The following is a 26,084-nucleotide window of genomic DNA, read 5'->3' on the forward strand; positions in this document are numbered from 1 at the left end:
TATGATTGCAAATTAAATTGAGTACATTGTATTAGCTTTCAATATTGGCTATGAAGTGTATTGAATTATACAACACCCCACATGTTGATTATGTTAATTCATAAATACTGTTACTGATACTTAAATTATGTTGTCAGGTGAACAAAGATTGGCTCCAACTCAAGCTATAGCTTCTGATGAATTGAACGAAAATACACCTGTAATAGAATTACCAATTGGTCGTAAGTAAACATTTATCATATAATTGACTATATTTTTTAATTCAATTCACTGGTGATAGAAATGTTGGTTATCTATCTGTTCTGTTCTCTTGTTTTAACACTAAGTTCATGTTTGTGGTGTGTGGTGACTGGTGAGTAGTTTGTATCGTAGAAAACAATTAAAAATTGTATTACATGTAAACTCATCAATGTCAATCTTGTTGCATAAATATTATATACTAGTGGATCCTCGCGGTTTTATCTGTGTGGAACCCGTTCCTGTGGGAATAGCCTAATAAAATATAGCTTATATGTTAATCAGGGATAATGTATCATTCTAAAAGTAAATGAATTTTTGAAATCGGTTTAGAAGTTTTTTGAGTTTATTCATTACATTATGATTTGTTAATTTTTTCCGATATCAACTGCCATATTCTGAGTTTCATATTATCCATAGTGCTTACCAATACTTTTAATATTGTTTTTCAGATTTAAGGAATTTGAAGAAAAGAGTGAAAATGAAAGCTTATACACTTGCTGAAAGCACTGAAAGATCAAAAATAAACTTAAAAAACAAGCAACTCGTATTCTTTTTATCTACTGTGGTAGAGAACAATTGCAAAGGCTTTTTTTTGGCGAAATATTAGATTTTAAAGAGTAGTGATGATGACAATTTGCAATGTTCATGTACTTTGACTAATAAATCCTGTAAACATAAATGTTTTATTTCTTCTCCAATTCCCAATAATATTTTAAATTTAGATACTGTTTAAAACAAATGCTGCCATTTTTATACGAAGCGGCATTTGTTTTAATCAGTATCTAAAAAATTTAACAATTTATTAAAAACTAAGAATTTGATTTTCCCGCTTCCTCGAAAAGTAGTTCCAACTTGCGCGTAAGGAGGTCGCTGATCAAACCCGGTAGTACAAAAAATGCTTGAAGATAGCTCTCTATTTCCTATATAAGAAGTTACTCTATGAATCAGACTAAAGACTTCAGTTTCTTGATTGTGTCCTGTGTTACAGGTTAATGTGTAACTTTTGTAGTTTCCTTTTGATTTAAATTTTAGTTAAAATTAAATGAACAATAATGCTATTTTGAAAAATATTGTGCACTTGGTCTCGGTGTTTTAAGGAGGTAAAGTTGGGAAGCAATTTATTTTTTCTTTTTAAAGGATTATATTTTTTTGGTATGGAGTTTCTAAAAGCTAAAAGAATCTATTAATGTGTCCCAAAATTATAATTAACGATTAGAAGAATATAATTTATTTGTATGTCTAATTACCAGCATTACCAGCAAAAGCTAACCATAGTTGCTAAATAGGTTTAATAAAATCTAGAATTATTACTCAATACATAATATGATATAATCAATAATAATATAAAAACCTACTTGTAACCGAATGCATTTATTTTACATAAGCATAAGGTGTATATTATGTTAGTTTACTTTATAGGGAATTATTAAGAAAAGTTAAGGATATTTTAAGCTTTCAAAAAATTTATAACAATATTTGAATAGAAAAAAGAAATATTTTTGATTTTGTTTGCTTGAAATGCATAAAGTAACTCCAATTTCGTAAATTCTTCCAGGTTATTATTTCTTGTAAATAATTATATAAAACAGGTGCAGCCTATTCACAATGTTTCTCATGTCCATGTGTGATGTATGTATGTATGTACATGTAGTAAGTGCATAATGTAACTTAAATTATCATTTGGGTTTTGTAAAGTGGTTGAACATTAATTACTGGATATATATCTTAAGTTGTCTAGCTCTATCTATATAATTTATTTTGGCTATATATTTTTGCTGCTTATATATTTATTAAAAGTTATGTTAAGTAGTAAATTAAATTATTGTTTAAAGGATTTTTGTGTCAAAGTTTATTTTTACTTCAAAAACTTCAGTAAAATAAGTAATAACAAAATTTATATATTATACTTCTAATTTATATGCTATTCTTATAAGACGGGACACCTTGACTGTTTTATAAATAAATTGTGTTTGTTTTCAAATGGAAAAAATATGTAAATTTACAATTATTGTGTGTTTTTTCCTGACAATTATTACTGCTGCTGTAAACATAACACACTGTCCAGCATCAACAAGCTCCCATTCCTTGGTTACTCTCACAGCTTAAAGTTTTCTTGACCTTCTTCGCCAATGGTAAAGCATATGGGGGTAAAATACTGTGATTTAACAATATACTACACAGCTTAGACACTTTCAGGTAGTTTTATAAAATAACTTAATAGTATAATATTTTGTTACTTAACTTAATAGTATATTATGTAACTACTAAATGAATATATCAACCAATAGCGTGTATTTTTTCTCGATCTGCCTTAATCTTTCTGACTACAACTCTCTCCCTTCTACGTTCGCCCTGTCTCGCTCGCGCTCAATCGGTCTCAATCGCTCTCAATCGCTCATTCCCTTTTCTTCGACAAAAACGCTGCACATCTTCGTGACGCTAATCTTATTATTATTGCGTTTCATCCGTAAAAATTTTACCCTCATGGGCCTAAAGAAGTTTCACTTCAATAAATGTTACATTATAATGTTATACATTTAACATATAATAACTAAGAAACTAAAGTGTTAAGAAGTTTCAACACCAAATTTAAATTTATATTTCTGTGTATTGAATATGTCATGTCATGAAAAATAGACCATTATGTTTAACTAATGTGATAAAATATCGGATTAAACAATTTTGTTTTAAGGAAACCTTAAAACATGCTCGATACTATAGATATTTTTTTTAAGCAAAAATATTATAATCATATATAAACAATTTGCCTCATTTACCTATTTAATTACTGAAGAAGCTCATAAATAATATTTTAACTTTGGCAAGTCAATACATTTATGAGAATATTTTGTATGTGCGGAAAAATATAGATATCTTTAAAAAGAATAGTAGCTTCCATAATTATAGTACTCGTAATAAAGACAAAATTAGTGCACCAACCACAAGGCTGCATAAAACGAGTAATTCTTTCCAAGGCAATTGCATACGTTTTTTCAACAAAATCCCTAGTGAGATACAAATATTGTCAATCAATAAATTTAAATCGTACACTAAAGTAAAACTGCTTGCTAAGGCCTATTATAATATAAATGAATACTTAAACGATCATAGTGCTTGGATATAAATTGCTTCAGTATAAATAGGTAACGCGACAGAATCTCTCGGCTGCATTTTCAGACTATGGGGCGATCGTCGACATCTACGACTTTTTTTAAATGTAAAGTGGGAACAAACCGTGATTCATGTGGTATCAAATTATTTCAGTATAATTAGTATTATTACTATTTTCTTGTGTAGCCAAGTGCACATTTCAAGGATCGTCATGCTCACTCAAATGTCATTGCTTGTGGCGGCGTCCATGCGTCGGGTTGTCTCTCTCCCTAAAATATGGCGAGGGGGCCAATGGCTGGCCATGCGTCATACTCGTGAACGGGTGCTACTTGTGGTGACTGGTCGTACTTGAATTCGTGTTTGCGGTGATATTAGTTGTTTATACTACGTCTTTGCGTGTTGTTCTCACGAGTACGTAAGTGCGTGCTCCTATTTCACCATGCCTCCTGCTGATAGAGGTCAAATCTTTGTTTTTAATTTTTTATTTTTTATTCTTTATTACTCAATATGTCATATGGAACATGGTGTAGTGGTTGCAGCTCCTTACAAGCATTGTGTAAAAAAAAACTTGGCGATTAAAAAGAGTGGCGGAGAGTTTATTGCCAGTTCTTCTCTTCCGTTCTACGCCCTTGATTTGAGAACTGGCAGTAAATGTAAAATTAAATTCATATAATATTTCTTTTTTTGACGTTCAGAAGTGTACATTGTTACCTACATGAATAAATAAATTTTGAATTTGAATTTGAATTTGAATTACAATATAATTTTGTTGAAGGCAGCTAATAGGAATGTTGAGACAGGATATTGAAAAGCGAATTTCCGTAGCATTTATAGCAGCTATTAATGGACTTGAATAATTACATTTTTAAAATGATGAATTTTGACGACTTTAGGTATGATTTTATATCAATGCATTTATTAAAAAGGTATACCCTAGTCTATTGTCTTCATATATTTTGGGTATATTTGTCACTTATAATAATGCATGGTGTATAAAAATTTACAAAATAAACTCTCATATTATCTTCATATTATTTTGTTACAAGTTTCGCCTCTTAAAGTTCAATATTAAAAAAAATTGTAACTTTTGACTGTAAGAAGTTGTTGCTTTGCATATAATTACTTTTTTACTAAACTAGTAATAACAATTAATTACAAGTAAACAAGATTGCTTCATAAATAATAAGCAAGAAATATTTTATAAACTAATTTACGGCCGCGATTTAGGAAATTCGCCATTGTATACAACATACATACATTGTTTTATTCGCAAAATTGCACGATCCATTTATTATGCTCTAAAGTACTACTACTATATATAGTAAATACGGATATGTTAAAGATACAATTTTAGTCAAATCAAAATTTATTAAATCATCTTGGTAACTAACACAACACCTTAAATTACATTTACTACCAGTTCCTAAAGTCACGAAAGTCGAGAGGATGATAAGAACTGGCAAGAATCTCTCCGCCATTATACGATGCTTCACAAAAAACATTAAAACGAAATGTCATAATAACAAACCTTTGCATCATCGAGCAAAATTCAAGTCAGTGGTAATGGGGTATTCGAGACTTAGTAATTAAAAGTTCCTGACTTGCCAGATTTTACTGACGGTATTGATTTATTTAAAACTAGATTTTGGCGATTTACCAAAGAGTACACTTCAAAAAACTTCCGTGATGATAATATTTAGTCACGATATATTGTAGCTTAATTTCGTCGTATTGTAATGTGGTATTGTCATTGAAATTATATTCGCCTGTAACGTGTACGTTTTAGGACTATTTTTACCTGGCATTGATGACGAAAAATGCAATCTGCCAACTTCTTATTAAATGATCAGTGTGTGATTGATTTAAATATATTTAATTAAGAATGAAGCGAGTTTTGAAGCGTCAACATCGGGTTTACGGTAAAGTAATTTTCTTTATATTAAAACAATATTTTATTAAGTACTACAATGTCTCCTTTGTACTTTTCAACAGATAATCTTAATGATTCTTGCCAAGTGCTCTCTGTTCGACAACTATTTCTCCTTAGCATAATATATTTATTACTTTTAACCGAATCACATTAAATAACTTCTATTTAATGTGAAACGATATAGTATTTAAACAAACTAAACTGCTACTTTTGCACAAAGATTTTTATCCTTCCTAGGTCCCTATATATACAATAAAGTTAATAAAATATTAAATATACATAGTTATAATAGAGTCTTTTCGAGATTGTAAATTATAAGATATAAGTTTTTCCAATGAGTTATGTACTAACATATTATGATGCTACAAATACAGGTTCACTAGTTCAGCGTCAGATAAACCTGACTAATTTTGTTTATATAACTAGCGCTATTAGATATAAGCTTTTCCTGTGAAACCAACTTGAAATAAATTATTATTATTCTTTTCACTTGCTGAAACAGCGTCGTTTCATCTCAGAGGTTCGTGGTTTAATAACTGCCGATAAGTTTTAGTATAATAATGCGCTATTATAAATTAGTAAATACATATAATTATACCGTATAACGTGAAAAAAAAGACATGACTGAATCAAATTAAAAATATATATTAACAACTAAATATTTAGTTAGACATAACAAAGAGTTAGTTATTTTCGCGTAAAATTCAAAGGTCATTGAACCCAATTAGTATATGGTCTTGTCTCGTCACAGTGTTACGCGTAAATTCAAATGTTATCTAAAAAAGTACATAGTACATGTAAATACCAACTAAAACCACTTATCAAGTTATTGTAGGAGTGACCTCAATAAAAATATTGCTTTTGGTGACAAAAATTGCAACATAGCAGGGTCGGTATTGTTTGTGATGACGTCAAGATACGTCACGCGAGGTTGAATGATATTTCGCGGGTGTGACGGACCGCGCCTCCTCAGTACGGTTCGGAAAATGCGCGGGAAAGCGCGTCTCGAAAGTTGAAATTCGAATTTAGAAGGTGCTCTGATTGGATGTTCGCATTTGTGTGACGCTTATTTTAAAATATGGATGAGGGTAAGACTAAATAATGTTATTTTTTTAATAATCAGTATCGCTAGTGTAATTTCCGTAGCACGAAACAGCATTTTTATATATTGTGACGTGTGTATTACGGGACGATTGATTATTCGCTATTTTACGAATTATTCTAAATACAGGGGATTTGTAATAAATATATTAAGCTTAACTTTTTTATGTTATATAGTGGTATTAATTGATTCATTAAAACAATTAATACAATATTTGAATGTAAACGAGCTTAGGAGTGTTTAAACTATTCCGAATTAAGAATTTAAACATTTCTATCCCAATTTAAACTTTCTTCTATAGAAATCGACTTCCGAAATGTATAAAACATTTAATTAATAATCAATTTTGTAAATTTATATACTTAACGGATGGTGCTAAGTATAAGTATAAGCAAGTGCATGTGCACTGTTTTAACAGTGACACATGCATGGTCAAAACAGTAGATATCTTTCATATATAATACAGTTATAACTAAATAAATTACTTCGGAGAAGAGACACGACACTTAATTACTTCGTGATATTTTGCCTCACATTTTCTACTATCTGATGCTCGCTAATGAATTTTTATCGAACCAGAGTTTATGAACTTACAGTTTAATAAATATAATATGTATTATTATAATGAAAATAAATGATTCCAGTTTGATATTACATGAAAATCCCTCATATACTTAACTGTAGTTAGCAATTAAAAAGACAGAAATGAAAATTCATATCTATGTAGCGTATAGTAGATATTAAAAAAGTTAAGATTAAATATTTATTTACCACCATAGTAAAGTAGATAAAAAATTAAGATCTAAATTTATATTTACAGTAGCTGAAACATATATTTAACTGCATTCTAAATTTTTGAATTCTAAATTCAATTCAAGTAACGTTCGTCTCTATCTATGTCTCGGGACTCTGGATCTTGCCTTACGACTGTAAGTTAGTAAACTGTTTCTTAAGTTACCTTTAGTTTATAATCAATAAATTTTAATCATGGAAACTTTGTGCTGGGAAAACGCTTGACTGTGTACTTAGTACTTTAAGATGCAGCTATTAACTCAGTGTTTTCCTACTTGGGGCCACAGGGGCCAATTCGTTTGTTGAGTTGCCATGTATTCGAAAGTTGTTTTTTTATATAAAAGGCAATTTTATATAATGGGCAAACGAGCCTGCGGGACGCCCAAAAAGGCAGTCATCGCAGCCCATAGACACCCATTTTTAGTGTGTGCGCTCGAATTTTGAATTGTTGGAGGTCGTATCTCTCAGGGAAGACCTACACGGGTAGTCGATTCCACAGTTCGCTTTCACATATCGCGTAAAAGAAAATGCCTGGTGAAACGGACTATGGAAGATTTTTAACCATCTAGGTGCTGTCGGTGAAATTTAGTATTCATGCGTTATAGTTTATTAAATTTATTTCTTATTTGATTTTTAATTTTCCACTATGTTTTAAAATTTCTAACACCTGGCATCGAATTCTCTTTAGTGAACAATTAAATTATGAATGTAACGTATATCACAAGAATTTAAGGTGGGGCATGGTACAAATAGGTTGAAAAAACATTGATAAGCTCCGCATACCTTTTTTGGAATTTTGGGTATAAATTCGTTAAAAACACTTTATAATACATAACAGAATTTATCAACATAAGTTTTGTGTATTTAGGTATAATGATTCTTAACAAGAATTTTATCCGATAAGCCAAAGATATCCTTATCTAGCCTTAGTCTTATTATAAAGTAAATTGTAGTCATAAAATAATAATAATTAAGCCGTAAACAGCGTGTGTTGGTAATCCCTATACTTGCTCTTTTTTAATTAATTTAAATCAAAGCAAAATTAAATTTTTTTTTTCATTTTTCATCATGTTCCATAATAATGTAAGTCATTTATTAAGTTAATTGTACCTTTGTAATGGATTAAGTTTTAAATAATAAGAGCAGCTTCACCGTGCGACTCTCATACCCGAGGTCGTAGGTTTGATCCCTGCTGTACACCAATGGACTTCTATGTGCGCATTTAATATCCGCTTAAAGTGGACGGCGTGTGTCAGGCATAAGAGGCTGATTTTTGTGCTTTGAAGTGTTTTACTTTTTCCGTTTTTGTTTTTTTAATTTTCTTTGTCTTGTCTCCCTAATGTTGTTCTTGGGGGGCGCTGTCAACAAACTCTTTAATATCGCCATTTGGTGATGATGGAGCAATAGCCGAGCCCACCCGCGCAGGTCAATAAGGGAGAGCTAGTTTTATGTATGTGACTAAACTTCTGATCCGTGGGTGTCTTTTGTTTGTACTGTCTATTGATAGTTACAGAGTACAAACACGTAGAAATAGACTCTTGTGGTAATGGGACAACGTAATTTAATATATAAATTATATAAAGGCCTCTAGATTAGACTTCGAAAAAAAAAATACTTTAAATTCCGACTAAAAGTAAACAGATTTTTTTGATATATTTTTATGTTTGTTAAATTCTGAAAGAATCTACTTGGCTTCACAATAAATTGTTGCTTGAACAAATTTGGAAATTGATTTGGGGTCAGGGGCTTCACTCCTTTGTTGCCCCGGGGCCCCAAACCTCTAAATACGGCTCTGATTATGTTTCTTGCATTTTAGTTAGCGATCAAAACATATTCGTAACGTGTTTGTTTCGTTATTTCTTATTTGCTTTGTTCAAATCGAAACCTTGAACTTCACGTGTAATAAGGTAAAGTGGGCGATCTGCCAAAAACTGAACTGGCTTATAAGACCAAGCCTCGCCTTATATGAGATAAATTTGTATGAAAACATTGTTTTTGTAACCTTTTTTGTTACAAGATCGCATTTGTAATTGAGTTTTTTAAGTAGTTTTGTAGATCGACCTTTCTAGAAAACAGGTGTTATAATTTGTCGTTTTGTTATTAAGTGACTTGATATGTTGCTTCGTCTGAGCCTTATAGATTTTAAAGCAGTAAAACCGAAATCTTGGAAATAACGTTATTTTAGGAGTTATTTATTTTAGCAATATAGCGAACAACTATTTTAATTCTATTTTCAAATTGTTTAAAGATTGTTATAAAGACGTTATTCTCAGCATGGGTGTTTTTTATGTTTAATAGAAAGTTATAATCTCGTTATTATATATCCATTTATTAAAAAAAAAATGTGTCAGACAAACCAAGAAGGGATTTGTATTTTACCGTCACTGTCTTATTGTTCTTTACGATTTTGTTTATCGCTGAACAAAGTCCACGCATTTATCGCATTTATGTTAATGGGTCTTTCGTTGTAATTGTCTAATGTTTTATAACATACACACCAAATACAACACATATACTAAGGGGCTGTTCAACATGGGTTCCTGGGACGATTCTAGGAAAATTATAAAAACTTGCTGCCTAAAAAATTAAAATAACTTAATTAATGAACTTAAAATAACTAACGCGCGTGGAATGAGCTAATTCGGCTTAGGGCCTTCAAGAAAAGAGCATACCAATTCTGAAAAGGCTGGTTACGCACTTGCGAGCCTTTGGCAATGTCAGTGTCCATGGGCGGCGGTTTATTTATCATCTAATCTTAGCTTAAGGTAAAAAGTAAGGTAGAGCCCGTTTGCCATCTTCTACATAAAAAAGCCCTAAATTCGCTAACGTTAAACTTAGAGATTATTATATTTTTTCTTATCAAATTTTCTTCGTTCATACTCTACTATCGAATAACTGATTAAAATGCGTGGTTTCATAGCATTATTTTTCAAACAAAGCATAAAGTATTTAATCTTTTCTAGTGACATATTATCTAACTCGTGGTACAAGCCTTGCCCTTTCTCCTCCATTCGCATTCATTGCGCGCCACATCCCGTCATTTTCCCGTCATGTTCTCTGTCCTCCATCCTTTCTGTACCAACCCACATTCATTGTGTCAGAGTACTGGACCAGTTTAGTAAAATAGGACTTGAAAAAGTATTGTAACTACAGGTACAGTTCTCAGATAAATGGCCCCAACTAGCAGCCTTCACTGCCTATACATCCTGTGCACCAACATACGGGACTAACAGGGCTAAAAGTCAATATTTATAATAAATTGATATTAGGATATTATGATTTACTTGGTATTTATTAATAGAGAATCACTACGGCTTAAGATTAACGACTAGCGATAAGTGTTAATGATATTGATAACTATGTGGAAAATTTTAACATATTAGTAATAATTTCATTTAACAAATAATATAAGCGATTAATTTAATAACATTATTTTTTATTTGTATGGGCCGTTTTTTTATGTTACAGGAGGCAGATGAGCAGGAGGCTCACCTGATGTTAAGTGACACCGCCGCCCATGGACACTCGCACTGCCAGAAAGCTCGCAAGCGCGCTGCCGGCCTTTTCATGCCGTATATGAGTTATATGTAGGTGTATGAAGATTAGGCTATGGCAATGTGTATGACGATGTAATCGTTTATCTTATCTTATATCTTTAAACGAGCAATTCTTGTATATAAATATATATATATATATAATTGGAATCTCGGAATCGGCTCCAACGATTTTCATGAAATTTAGTATAAAAAGGGTTTCGGGGGAGATAAATCGATTTAGCTAGGAGTCATTTCTAGAAATTGTCATTTTATTGTGTTTTATCAACTTAAACATAGAATTGCTCGTTTGTGAAGATGTCAGTCAAATGAAAACTTAAATATGAATATCTTTTATTATCTTTATTCGATAATTATATTCATATTTCATAATTTTATTAGTATGTAATTCGTACTTAAATAAAATTTCCAAAAAACACGATTTAAAAAAAAAAAATCGAGCTAAGCTCAGTCATCCAGGTCCTGTGTAATAAATCATGGATGTTACGTGACTTGAGGAATTCCATAATTCTAAGTGAGAAGATCTCAATAACGGTTTTAATTTTGTTTCAGGTGAAGAAATGCCGGTCCGCGAGGGGGTGGGGAAGTCGCTGGTGGGAGCCATTGATGATGGGACCAAGACTGTCAGATTTGTTGTAAGTAATATAATACGAAGGAACGTACTATGATTGCCCGCTGTTTTATAAAAAACGAGGAGCGCGCGCCCGCCGCGTCGCGGCTGACGCCTAGCGTGCGCGTGCGGTGTTTGTGCAATTGTAGTGTGTACGAAATTATTGTGAAGTGTTTAACGGACACATCACTGATGTTGACTGATGACACTGATTTTGTTCTATCATCAATAGTTTTCGCAGCGCACGCGATGTAAGGTAGTTTTTTGATATTTTTTTCACACCTTGGATTACGTTATCGTAATTTTAGTAAGGATGCCTATTTTTTTTGAAAATGAAATATAGCCTATGTCACTCAGGAATGATGTAGCTTTCCAACAGTGAAAGAATTTTTCAAATCTGCCAAGTAGTTTCGGAGCCTATCAATTCTTTTTTCATTTATTCAATTCATACAAACAAACAAACAAACAAAAAATCAAACCTTTCATCTTTATAATATTAGTATAGATCTAAAATACGCCATTATCAGAATATTGTATTTCAATGCGCTCTTTGATTTGACACGAGAGTTCACCGTATCGACGGAATAGACATTAAATTTTCAGTTAAGAAACTAACTACTTAGTTTGTTTTCTTATTTATCAGTGAGTGACCAGGTTTCACATGCGTCTGTGTCTGACCAGGTTTCATGCGTATGTCAGGGACGGTATTAAACAATTTTTTTTTGTGTACTTTTCGCCAGAACAAATACAACAAATGAAATCGCTCCAGTCGTTCTAGAGTTTTAAGTGTACGAACAAACTAGATTTTCTTTTTAATCAGCTTTATTTTGTACCTTTTTAATGATTAACGCGCAGAAAAGCTATTATTGTAACCTTTTTCTCAAATATACTGAGTTAATATAAATATAAATAAATGATTTTTGCGTAAAATTATCACTATGATGGATAATAGTAGATTGTTGTGACCTTGACTGATAATGTATGAGCTAGCTAATGAGAATATATATCACTGCTAATTATGGTAAAGTCTTTATAACTGATTTATGTACTTTTTCTTCATTGCTGAAATTCGTGTCAGTCTTAAAAGCTTCGTTATCAGTATGCTGAACGTTGGCAAGCTTTTGTAAAAAAAAAACTTGAATGAAAACTCATTGATATGATTATAAATATACAATAATGAATTAGAATGAAAAGTGGAGCAACAAATCTTAATGGATCTGGGATTCAGATTGTGTCTTTTTTTAGTAGGAGATGTGCTGTAAGGTGTATTTTTGACATGATTAACATACGGTGTACACACGTGAGTACACTGAGTACGCGCTGTTGCTAATGGAGATTTGAGCTTCGTTTGATATGAATTTGAAGTCATAGACAAGTTCTAGATAATGCCCAGGACGAACATTTAATTGGTTATTGTAATATAAGCTTCGAAGCTTCGACCTCGTAAGCTCGACCCTACATCTATTTTTACCTATCAGGATTACGTAAAAGCAAGGATTACGTGAAGAATATATAAAAATTAGAATTCTCGGAATTCAATAACGCGACAAACATAAGTGAACATATTCGCAGAAAACCCAAACTAGTTGATGCTGAGCAACATGCCCTATAACTTCAAGGGAAGTCCCCCTTTATACAGGAAACAGATGGTCTAAAACTGTAAACAAATGGACTGGTCCAAAATGAGCAAAGGAAGACCAATAGAGCGGTTGGCCGACGGGAGTGAAGGGTTAGCTGGAAGGAATTGAATGACAATGCCACAAAGTGAATTTGGGTGGAAAAAGTTAGAGGAGGTCTTCTAGTATAGTTCACAATATATTTTCACAATCTAAAATGGTTGGATACCAATATTGGCATTGTATTTAAATGGATAGAGCTTAAGAATAGGGGCCGTTCATAAAATACGTCACACTGAAATCAGCTTTTTTTGACCCCCTCCCCCCCCCCCATTGTCACGCTGTGTCACACTTTTTGTGACCCCCCTAGAAATATTTCGTCACAAATACTAAGACCCCCCCCCTACTGAGTATGATAAATTCTAGAGAAATAGTATTCATTTGTTACTGAATCGAGAGCGCAGGGTACGTGGAAACGGTTTATGAACGGCCCCATACACAAATCTATTTTAATCTTCCAGATATACGAAGCAGAACAGTCAGAAGAATTGGTAGCTCATCAGCTGGATAAGACGGAGCTGCAGCCGCAGGAAGGCTGGTACGAGCAGGATCCATTAGAAATTTTGCATCACATCAGGGAGTGTGCAGAAAACGCGATCGACCAGCTCATTGAAATAGGTGGGTAACATTTTATTTTGATATTAAATTACTTGGACTACCTGGCTCTTACATATAGGCATGTTTTTTACCTATAGTTAGTACGCACTTATAGCATTCTCCAAAAATAAATTACCTATGCCCTTACTACTCATGCCAATATATTTTCCGGAGTCTATTACTAGATAGTTGTTCATTAAGTACGATAAACAGTTATTGTTGTATAAGCAAAGGTACATTTTGCTCAATGAGGCTTTCTTAGTTTTATAAGCATGGCGATTTCCTAAGTCGTAGTAACACTTCAAAATTGTAGCTCTACAGGCACTTTCTTCGACTATTTCATTGTATTTATCCGTTACATTACAATTAACATTTCATTATTTCGCTTATATTCTATTGTTGCACGCAACTGGTTAATATTGAGTAAAACTAAAATCGTCTATTATTATTAAAGCACTGCGATGACCCTGGAACTGTACAATTTAACTGAATTAATCAATCGTAAAACTAGTATAAACTAGTAAAATTAAATACATATACTGTACGTTTCTGTATCTGTTTTGTGATTATGTACATTTCCTTAGCCTTCTGTGCCTCATACCGTCGACTTTTTGAGTCTAAGACTGACCAGTTTCCTCACGATGATTTCCTTCATCGTACGAGCGATGTCCTATATATTGTTTTTTATATAACGGTATACGAACAATCGAGTTATGTAAATTATATAATAAATTTATATCTGATAAGCTTGATAAAATATTAGTTATTTTGATAACACAGATAATCTAAAATAAAAAATAATAACACAGAATAAGCTCGGCCAAAGAAATTTGCTCCTAAATCAAAATATTTTTATGTAAAAATATTCTTTAAACATAATTTCATTCAACAAGTAACATCTCTGAACTCAAACGCTGTGATGTAGATTATAACTTTTCTTCGATATTCAGGGGAGCGGAAAATTCTTGATTCCGTATCTTTGATCTTCCGAGTTTAACTGGTGTGATATAATATTTATAATTTTGTTTATTATTTTATCAGTTGTATTATATTATTCATAAAAATATTACCTCGCAATATTTTCCTGCGGCGAAAATCTATCAATAACATTCATGGTTTTTTTACTGTGTATGTCTTGTCTTTATTTTGTACCCCATATCCCACAATTAACTATTAGAATTTCTTTATTTATTAGATCCATTAGATTATCCTGAATTAGATCCATATTGCATATATGATAATACTACGCAATTATTAACTGTGCTATTTTGTTGTGCTCTGTGCGATAAAGGAAAAAAACAAATATTCGCGCGCATTTTAACCACAGATAACTTTACTGCGCATTAATATGATGAACCATGTAAAGTGTTATAATTGCAAGCATCTTGAAAAATAAAATGAGTCTATAGCCAGTTCGTCTCGTTCTTTGCTTAATTTTTGAAGTGGTGAATTTTTATATAAACAGTATATAAACTATATATACTGTTTATATAAAATAGATAAAAAATATAAAGAATATTATAATATTTTATAGGAATTGAAAAAATATTGACGTTCATAGGTAACTATATAATATGAAAACTTTTTCAGGATATTCCAAAGATGATTTAGTGTCAATTGGTATTACAAATCAGAGAGAGACAACAATCGCCTGGGATAAATTTACTGGTGAACCACTCCATCCTGCCATAGGTAATATACGTAAATTATAGACTTTTTTCTTGTTATATATCATATCCATTGATCTCAATATTCAATAAATAAAAATTAATTAATTAATCAGTGGCGCTACAACCGCTTTAGGTCTTGGCCTCAGATTTCTGAATCTGTTTGATGATCTTTTTTCCATCTAATAGGAAAGTAGGTGATCAGCCTCCAGTGCCTGACACACGTCGTCGACTTTTTGGGTCTAAGACATGTCGGTTTTCTCACGATGTTTTCCTTCACCGTTCGAGCAAATGTTAGATGCTCACATAGAAAGAAAGTTAATTGGTGCACAGCCGGGGATCGAACCTACGACCTCAGGTATCAGTCGCACACTGAAGCCACCAGGCCAACACTGCTCTATTCAATAAATACTATTAAATAATGTTTACGCTCTAATTTTATACTGGAAAATCAATAAAAACTTTTTGACTTCAGCATGGAACGACATACGCACAGACAGCACAGTCGATGCAATACTCGCAAAAGTGCCGGATAGGAACAAGAACTATCTAAAAAACATATGCGGTCTACCCATCAGCCCCTACTTCAGCGCTCTCAAGATGAGGTGGTTGAAGGATAATATAAAAGCCGTGAGACGGGCCAGTAGAGATAAGCGGCTTATGTTCGGTACTGTTGACTCGTGGATTGTATGGGTGAGTGTTATTTGTATGAAAAATCTTAATAGCATTTTTCAAATATCTTTTGTATACTCGTTAGTCTTAACTGAGAAATTTTTTATAATCGAAATCCATTATTTAGCTGATACAATATCGCTTGCCATCGTAAAAGCAAAATCTTTTTTTCAGGAAATATAAAAGCAGGTAATACTATTATGTATTACTAAGATATTACAGTTACAGTACATTATAAATAGTACCTGGATGGCCGAGCTTTGCTCGGTATTTTTACTTTTTTATAAATTGTGTTTTTTGGAAATTATAATATTTAAGTACGAATTACATACTAATAAAATGATGAAATATGAACAGTATAGAATATATATGCTGAATTGCTTTAGTGTTGTTGTGTCGTTAAAGCAATTTAAACAAAAATTGTATTATTATTCGCCGATAGATGTCAGGAAGATACATTTTTCAGTTTAAATTGGGACTAATCAAACACCACCTTTTTGTTATTTTCTATCATATATTCCTATCTAGATCGATTTATCGCCCCCGAAACCCCCCGTATACTAAATTTCATGAAAATCGTTGGAGCCGATTCCGAGATTCCAATTATATATATATATATATATATACAAGAATTGCTCGTTTAAAGATATAAGATAAGATTAAGATTGCTGTTATGTATTTTAATAGTTAAAAGTTAGTACAATTTTCAATTTCAAACATTTTTAATTCTTAAGTGCTTTGTGTTTGTAACATTTTCATCAAAAACCAAATTATGTTAGAACCTTACCGGCGGGCCACGCGGAGGTCTGCATATAACCGATGTTACGAACGCGTCTAGGACTTTGCTGATGAACTTGGAGACTTTGAATTGGGACCCTGTGTTGTGTAGGTGAGTTTAGTACTGATAACTTTTGTGTCATATCTTTATTCCAAATAATCTTTGTAATAAAAAGCTCCCTCAGTTAAACCAACATATTTTGCGTTTTATTTTTATTAAAGAAACTAGCGGATCCGACAGACGTTGTCCTGTCTATACGTCTTTAATTTGAAAATTTCAAACTTTTTTTAATAAGCTAAAACATTCTGGACCATTTTGATGAAAATTATTATTCAAATGTTATGACAATATCTAACGATCCAGCACATGGTCTACAATAACACAATGATAACAAAACTTTTTTTTAATTTGATCGCAGCGCTAACTGTCGGGACAGACTAAAATTAAAATTCGAATATTATTTAAAATTTGACAGTGCGATGGTAGCGCCGTCTGTCGGATCCAATGTAAAACATTCCAAAATCAACAATTAATTAAAAAAAACATTGTCCAGCGGACAAAATTGTGAATCTAAACCATTCTCGAATCTCCACGAGCACACACAAAAAATTTCATCAAAATTGGTCCAGTCGTTTAGGAGGAGTTCAGTCACATACACACGCACACAAGAAATATATATATTAAGATAAGATATTAAAAAAAAAATCTTAAAGTACAATGATGTACTTGAACACAGAAATATTACCCTATATAGTAATAATAATAAATAAATAAATAGAAAATTAAAACACATTTAAAAAGTTTGCCCCCCTGTCACAGTGTACCTTTAATATTTTAGTTTTTATAAATAGATACTTTCTTTTTTTATAAAATATGAATGAGAAACTTATGTAGGATTATATTTATAAATGGTGTTTTCAGATTGTTTGGCATCCATAGAGAGTCTCTACCACAAATAAGAAGTTGCTCGGAAATATATGGTATAGTTAGTGATGGATCAGTTCTAGATGGCATTCGGATATCCGGGGTAAGCATAGTTTTAGTTTTTTTAATACACACATAGTTTTTTTAATTATAACAGTGAACAAATTTGATGTTTCAAATAATAATTTTTTTTAGCTTTTCTTTATTTTTAGATTTTCTTATTTGGAGGTATGGATGGTAACAGTAATTATTTACGTTTTATACATATATATGTATATACACACCCACAATAGGTCTATGCTAGAAAGCGAAATCCATTTTCGATTCGTACAAAAAATATTGTTTATGTACTTTTTTTTGAGAGGTTTTGCTTACTTTTGTAATGGACGTGGCGGTTACTAAATAACAGAATTACTGTCGACCTATAATGACGTCAGTCTTTCAATAGATAATCCCACTCAGCACAGACTACGGTGGTGTCTTATTAAGCAGGTGTTATTTTTTTTGTCTATTTTTAAAAGGCCGGCAACGCAGTCGCGAGCCCTCTGGCATTGAGGGTGTCCATGGGCGGCGGTATCACTTAACATCAGGTGAGCCTCCTGCCCGTTTGCCCCCTGTTCTATATAAAAAAAAAATTTTAGATACTAGGCAACCAGCAAGCAGCGCTGGTGGGTCAAAACTGCCTTCAAGCCGGCCAAGCGAAGAACACGTATAGGAGCGGGTGCTTCCTCTTATACAACACTGGTACGCGACGGGTGCAATCGACCCATGGCCTGTTGACCACTGTTGCATACAAGCTGGGACCAAATGCGCCTGCAGTTTACGCCTTAGAAGGTAAGATAATGTTTTAGGCATTCTTTAAAATTTCTTCTAAGTCAAGTACATACTAAACTTCTTTGCCGATGAGTAGGGATGCCTACAGATTCAAATTTAATTTTAAAGCATTTCTCTTCTATTTGTCATTAACGTATATTATTATTTTATTATTCGTCGTCTTATAATCTTAAGATTAGCTTTTACATTTTATTTACTCTAGTGTTAATGACCATTGGGCATCTTTGATTTTTATTTGGTGATAACGTCAACAGTGATTATTTTCTTTTTTACGCATATTACCCACATATCTACGCTTGAAAGCGAAATGTATTTTGAGAATTTCTGCATTTTTTTAAAGCTTTGCTTACTTTTGCTGACAAGAGGGGGGGGGGGATAACTAATCTGCTTCGTAATTGATCGGCCTTTAACAAGTAATTTTGTTTTTTTAAAACGTCAACGTCGTTTGATTAACGTCACTCATTCATTCACTCACTCACTCACTCACTCACTTGCGAAGACGAAATCAATCACACGTTTAAAATCAAAAAGTACTTACAATGAATAAACAATTTTTTATCATTTTATTTTTGTAATGTTTTTACGTACTTAGCGTGCGTTACGAGCGTCCCGTTGTCCTCTTAATGTTATTTTATTTATTTTATTTTATTAACACTTTGTTGCATTACATAAAAGGAAAATATTAAACATAATTTAATGACAAGCAACTGGCGGCCTTATCGCTTTAGAGCGATTTCTTCCAGACAACCACTGTTAGTAAAGGAAAAAACCACTATGAGTATATTAGATAAGGTAGGCAAGAAGTGCAAAAATAAAAAAGGGGAAAAAAATAAAATACTTAACAGAAACAAAAAGAAATAAAAATAAACTAAACTGATACAAGTTACATAAAACAAAACAAAAAGTAAACAGTGCACATGAATCATGACAATGTTAGTATGTTAACTTAACAAATGTGTTATATATTCCAGGCGCGATAGCAGTAGCTGGTGGTGCGATGAAGTTCCTTCGTGATAATCTGAAATTGATTAAGGACGTGGCCCAAGATACGGAGCATATGGCAGGACAGGTTTTCTCAACGGGCGATGTGTATTTTGTACCCGCGCTCAGTGGATTGTATGCGCCCTATTGGAGGAAGGATGCTAGAGGGTACCATTTATATATATATAATATTTATACATAGTTTTTTTTAATTTTGACATATTTACCAAATAAAGTTTTGTATTTATACTTAAAAGCTGTATTAAAAACTAATTAACTCTGCATGCATAGATTTAACGAAACTGATTTACAAATTTTTACAGTTTTAGATTCTTAATCAATTTTTATATTTTAAAATATTTGAAGCGATGTTTTTCTCTTAGTCAGTATTATTTTTAAATATTTCTTTTAAAAAACTATATATAAGAGTGATTATATTTTTTAGAATAATCTGTGGTCTCACTGCGTTCACTACAAAGAACCACATCATTCGGGCTGCGCTGGAAGCCGTCTGTTTTCAGACTAGGTGAGCTTTTATTTCATAAATAATCGGGTTTACTGAAGTGGGTTAAAAAAAACGCACTTCGAAAAACCCTAACATTCTAAAATATCTTGTATGTGAAACTAATTAAAACATAATGCAAAAAAAATCTCTACTGCCAATCAATACAAAAAAAAATCTTCGTGAAATTTGTATAAGTAGATTACTTAAGGAATTTATTACTAGGTTATTTGGAAAAATTCAGGGCGACATGTCTGTGATGAAAGATGTAGTATTATTTAGAATGTTCTAGGTTTTGCGCAATATATTTTTTGGCCAAAATGGAAAAATTACTGTATAAAGAAAGCAAAGCACTAAATAATCCAGTTTGGATAGCAACATATTTTTGTTATTGATTGTTTATTCCTATTTTGTTTTTGACCGTTAAATGTAATGTATACGTTAAAACAACGTACGTGCGTACGATATGGTTTTTAATATTGACGTTTCTTTTCAATCTAAAAACGTATGTTCTAACACTGCAATTTTATTGCGTTTTAAGCTATTTTGTATGTAGGTTTACGAAACACATTAAAGGAGTAAAAGTGATTGATAGAAAGTATATATAAAATTATTTAAAAAAATGTAGGTATGTCAAAGAAATTAGGTCCATTGGTTTCCAAGACCATTGTTCGTATAGACTCTCAACCCAGAATAAATTTTTATTTCTAAGTACGCATTTATCTTTTATTAATATATATATATATATATATATATATATAGATTACAACACGGATACAGAAATTTGAGGTTGTAGCGCCATTAAAAAAATAAATCAGTGGCGCTATAACCACTTAAGGTCTTGGCCTCAGATTTCTGAATCTGTTTCATGATCATTTTTAAATCTAATTGGCAAGTAGGTGATCAGCCTCCAGTGCCTGACACACGCCGTCGACTTTTTGGGTCTAAGACATGTCGGTTTCATCACGATGTTTTCCTTCACCGTTCGAGCAAATGTTAAATGCGCCATTAGTTGCTTTTATTAATGAAACTGTCCATAGACTACACATATACCATGGTTCATATTTAAACTATAGATACCTTTTCCAGAGATATATTAGAAGCGATGAACAAGGATTGTGGTATGCCGCTGTCAAAACTCAGCGTTGACGGGAAAATGACGTCTAACGATCTGTTAATGCAGTTGCAGACAGATCTTATTGGCATTCCTGTCTGTGAGTATTATTTCTAAGCGTGTTTTATTATGTATTTTAAAAGGCTATTTGATAGTATGAAAGGTTTTAATTATTAAGATTAATACAAATAAAAAATACTTGGCGATTAAAAAGAGTGGCGGAGAGTTTATTGCCAGTTCTTCTCTTCCGTTCTACGCCCTTGACTTGAGAACTGGCTGTAAATGTAAAATTTGAAGCATTTAATTTTTTTTTTGACCATCATAAGTGTACATTATGTTACCTACATGAATAAATGATTATTATTTATTATTATTTTTATACAACGTTATATAAATATCTGGCCTGTCTGATACTGTTACTAATATGTAACGAAATTTAAAAGAATAACTTATGTAGGTTCCAAGACGTTGATATTTTTTTTAATCTTATCAAATAGCGTAGTAAACTGAACTTGAAAAACAAACATTATTTTGGACAGTGTTCAAAGCAAAATTAAGATTTGAGATACGTTTTAGAATACGAGTGTTCTTTTTTCTTTCCTGTACTTATTAATACGTTTTATGTGTTAAATTGTTTGTTGAGTTTGACTAAATTTTTTAAAGAATTACAAACATATTGATATTAATTAAAAAAAGTTTACCTATTTTGTATAAATTATTTTTTGTGTTATCAGTGCGTGCACACACTTGGGACATGTCGGCGTTGGGCGTGGCTATAATGGCTGGAAATTCGGTTGGAGTTTGGAGTTGCGAGCGATGGAAGCAACATGCCACGCGCACTGATACATTCCTTCCTACCACCACAGATGATGGTAAGGCAATTTCTAAAAATTACCCATAAGATTCCAACATTCGCTAAGATTTGGTATAGTTTATATGGGTTTTCCTGGGTTCTATTACTATTTATTATAGTTTAAATATAAAGGAAAAAAAGTTATGCATTTTAATCTTCAACAAAAGAATTAAATAAAAATAGTATTGTGAGTTAAGTTGGATGGCAGTTGTTATAGATATGTTCAGTTATATGTTAAATGAAACTTGGTTTCGAGCTGGGTTTAATCGTTTATTATTAACTAACATAAATTGAGGGTAGTAGGGTTTCGTCTCAAATAAAAAATAACTTGGCTTATCTAAAGGTTCATATATCTAGGGGACGCTTTAATACCTTTTAAAACATTATCGGAAACAAGAATGCTAAATCACAATTTATGAGTGTTGGAAAAACTAGAGGGATCATTTTGGTTTCGAATTTCAATTAAATTGATTTGTTTACGCTTCTTATTATTAGGTTACATAACTTGATTGATTTTTTGTCCATACGAATTGCAGATCGTGACGCGAGGTATACGAAATGGAAAATGGCCGTGCAGCGCTCACTCGGATGGGCGACCACAAAGAAATCCATCGCAATGACAGGTCAGAAAAGAAAAAATAGTAATACAAAAAGTTTTGACACAATTTTCCCGCCTTCCAGCCTAAAACCGTCCATAGACAGGAACATAGACAAACCCGGCACAGATGATGGTATAGACGAATTAATTAAAAATTCCGCTAGGAAATTTCCGATTTTTGTACCATTAAAGTCACCTAAAGATGAACATACGATACTAGATGACGCTGAATATTTCATGAGCAAAAAGGAATGCGATTACGGCATATGCTAATGTTGCCAGAGTGAAATAAAATAAAAAGTAAATGTGGCCATACGGCGTGTCAGTTTTGCAAGTGAAAGTTGCAAACCGACTTCCGACCATGTATAAAATTATTGAAAATGATCCAGAAATAATTTTCGATTCTGATGATAATCCTATAATAAATTTGTTGTTGAGGCGAAATACGATTTGCAAATGGAAACGGAGGTTCTAATGAAAAGCCGAATGCATTTTGAGAGGCGTCCCGCCATTTTTAAAAATCTTTGTTCCAAACTGTCACATACGTCAGTGACAAATCTTGATTTTTAAGTGGGTTTTTGTGAATAGTTTCTATATCTTTACTTATATTATAAAGAGGGAAGATGTATATCAATAAACGCGCTTTATGTCACCTTTTGCCATGCCCCACTATGTGGAACCAGCTTTGTATATGTATGTTTTAAATTTTTGAACCCATTCGACTTAGGGTCCTTCAAGGCAAGAGCGTAAAAGTTAAAGGGCCGGCAATACTTGCGAGTCTTCTGGGGGCATACTCACACACACTCATCAATGAGCGACGGTATCACTTAATATCAGATGCACTATGTATAAAATTAAAAAAATTATATAGGTACTAAAGTGGTATCAAATATTTATTCGCCCAGGAACGCACAATAACCTTGAGTAACATTAAAAGTATTAAAAAAAATCTAGCCAAGGCCGGCTAGTACTAAAAAATAGAAAGTTATTGTAATTAAAAAATACCTTTTTTGTATTATGATTTTCTTAATTTGTTTAGATGTAACTTCGCTTAACAGTATTAATAAGACTGGTACTAACTCGAGTTAATAAAAGTATTATTTTATCTATTTAGTTTTTCTTTTAACAATAAATTTACCTGCATGCATCGGGATTATATTAATGGATTGCTGATGGTCTTCAAGATACTTTCTATTCTTTCTTCTTTTACTATTTAATATTCTTAGAAGGGATATAAATAACTTAAATACATATATAACTTAAATATCTAAACCAAAGATAAGTACCTTTAATTTATTCCGTGTTAAATATCATTTCCTCTTTTGTTTTATATGTTTAACCTGTAACTCAAATAACATATTAAAAATCATGTCTGCTTATCGTTTGTGCAAGGTGTGGGTTCTATTGTCTATGGCAACTCTATACTATTGCCAGTTTTGTGTTATCTATAATAAAATATTGTGCTTTAGTAAAAATAAAACTCTTTTTTTTCAGAGGAAAGATACAGGCTGTTAGCCTCTATTCCCGCCACGGTCTACCTGATTGGTAGTTTTGCGATGCTAGTCGTATCTTCTGTGCTCAAAAATAGGTGATAAGTTAGTAAATTATTTTGTCATTTCCCCTTTGACATACCACTGTTTTTATGTTTGTGATTTTCACAGTTTTAGATAAGCAAAAGATAATTTAATCAAAATGTTTTTAAAAGACCTTGTTTTTAGTAAATTATTATATTATAACGAAATAAGGAATTCCTATGTGTGGCTTGTGATTTTTAATTTAAAGTTGATATTTGTAATGCTTAAATGTTTTTAATTGGTTTAATGTATATTATGTGAAACACCTATTTTTCAATCTATTAACAAAACATCGCGCATTTGTAAGAATATAATGTGTTAAGAATATCAGTTTTCTTTTTGGTTTGAAGTATAGGTTTTAAGTTCAAAAATAACATAATTCGGTTGTTATATACTATTGTATTTCACATATGGACTTTGTAACTGAGCATTAACAATAACTTTGGTTGCTTAGCATAAAGAGTTACTTTGATTTCTAGAAACCCAAATATATTGTAGATAATAAGTCACATTGTAAAAAAATTTAAACAGGCAACATTTCTAGTTATAATTGGTAAACTTTTTAACCTTTTCCACCACTATTGAATATTTGTTGTATCAGATACATTATAAAGTTTTTATTGCTAGTAAGAACTGGGAATTTTTTTGTTTTTCTTTAACACTGCTAGCGAATTTAATTTTATAATAATATATCTGACAGTGAGATTTAATATGCATTTTGTAATAACCGATTATTCATGTCCTGTTCATAATCTGATAATGTACTAATTGACAGAGAGTTTACGTTTACAGTCAGATTTAGACATTGAACGGGAAGTTTGACTGGAGTAAATCAAAAACTAATACGTTTTTTGATACACTAAGCACTAAGACTCGATTTTGAATCCTAAGCAGAATTCAGTAGCTCCGAAATTTGTGTTTTAAAGCATTTAATTTTATATTATATATATAGGTTATAAGTGAAACTGTTTAATCATCATGTAATCAATTTGTATTTTAAGATCATTGTAGATTTATAGGTTTTATGTATTGAAAAGACTTTTTTATTATACGAAATGACACTTATAATCAATTAATTAATTATTAGTAGTAGTGACCCTATCGTAGATTCATGTTTCTTTATATTGGCAACATTGTATTATGTTTGTTTATGGCCAGTGATCATATTTACGATAAGGCGCGTCAGTTTGACATTGCGACTATGAGTACACCATTGACACTTGACTGTTTTGGCGCCAAAAACTTTATCATCAAAGCACACAAATTTTGTAAAATTAATTAATTAATGTTTAATAAAAAACAATACTAATGCAATTTTTAGTAGCGTATGTAAAATTACGTACAAATACATGTTTTTAAATGTTAGTGTCAATATTTTTCCATTTTAGGACCATTTATGTGTATATGTAATATTGCCATTCCTATAAACGCATGTGAGAAATAGTCCTTTTCTAACGACATCTCATTCTCTTGTATGAGTCAATTAAACATAATTTGTTACGACTTTTTATCTTCACATGTAATATGCCTTGTGTTAAGAAGTATATTAAAAATGAATAACTTTTAAAATTTATAAGTTTTTTCTTGAAAGGCCATTTCATTGTCAAATATTCCTGGGTCCATAACATTTTTAAGGCATTTAGTATAGAAACGTAAGTTCCACTATGTGATATTATAATTTTTATTAGTTTATACCTCTTAAATACTTTGTTTGATAATTTTACTGCATTATTTTGGTGGAAATTGAATGATGCTATGTTGTTTGACGTGAATTCTATCCTACAATTACAGATTTATATGGTTGTCTAATCATGTAAATATGAATTTTCTATTTGATTTAATTGTTATATAATGCTTAATAAAGGATTGTTGGTTATTTAATAATAAAAATTTCATTTCAAATCCCCATTTATTAGAAATTTGTCGATATTAATACATACGATATCGATACATAGAGGTACTATTTACAGTACTA

At 31.7% G+C, this 26,084-nt stretch overlaps 1 protein-coding gene across 2 annotated transcripts; it reads left to right on the forward strand.

Moving 5' to 3' along the window:
* The first annotated feature begins 1,200 nt into the window (after positions 1-1,200).
* On the forward strand, positions 1,201-25,993 carry LOC111000728 (glycerol kinase). 2 transcript variants are annotated; one of them, XM_022270283.2, is made up of 14 exons: positions 1,201-1,340; positions 11,282-11,364; positions 13,477-13,633; positions 15,203-15,304; positions 15,755-15,972; positions 16,731-16,840; positions 17,651-17,756; positions 18,295-18,487; positions 19,459-19,636; positions 19,914-19,994; positions 21,060-21,184; positions 21,819-21,956; positions 22,474-22,560; positions 24,030-25,993. In XM_022270283.2, exons 2-14 carry the CDS (start codon positions 11,290-11,292, stop codon positions 24,125-24,127), a joined length of 1,668 nt encoding a protein of 555 aa, XP_022125975.2. In that variant the 5' UTR covers positions 1,201-1,340; positions 11,282-11,289; the 3' UTR covers positions 24,128-25,993. The 2 variants fall into 2 exon arrangements, with proteins under 2 accessions (XP_022125975.2, XP_022125973.2); XM_022270281.2 differs by lacking the exon at positions 1,201-1,340 and adding an exon at positions 6,241-6,369.
* Positions 25,994-26,084: the final 91 nt, after the last annotated feature.

This window comes from Pieris rapae, chromosome 9 (assembly GCF_905147795.1).
Source record: "Pieris rapae chromosome 9, ilPieRapa1.1, whole genome shotgun sequence".
Taxonomy (NCBI): Eukaryota; Metazoa; Arthropoda; class Insecta; order Lepidoptera; family Pieridae; genus Pieris; species Pieris rapae.

Coding starts and splice junctions, on each gene's coding strand:
- LOC111000728 (XM_022270281.2), top strand. Junction 15,305..15,754: donor ACCACTCCATCCTGCCATAG/GTAATATACGTA, acceptor TTTTGACTTCAG/CATGGAACGACATACGCACA. Junction 18,488..19,458: donor TGCAGTTTACGCCTTAGAAG/GTAAGATAATGT, acceptor TATATATTCCAG/GCGCGATAGCAGTAGCTGGT.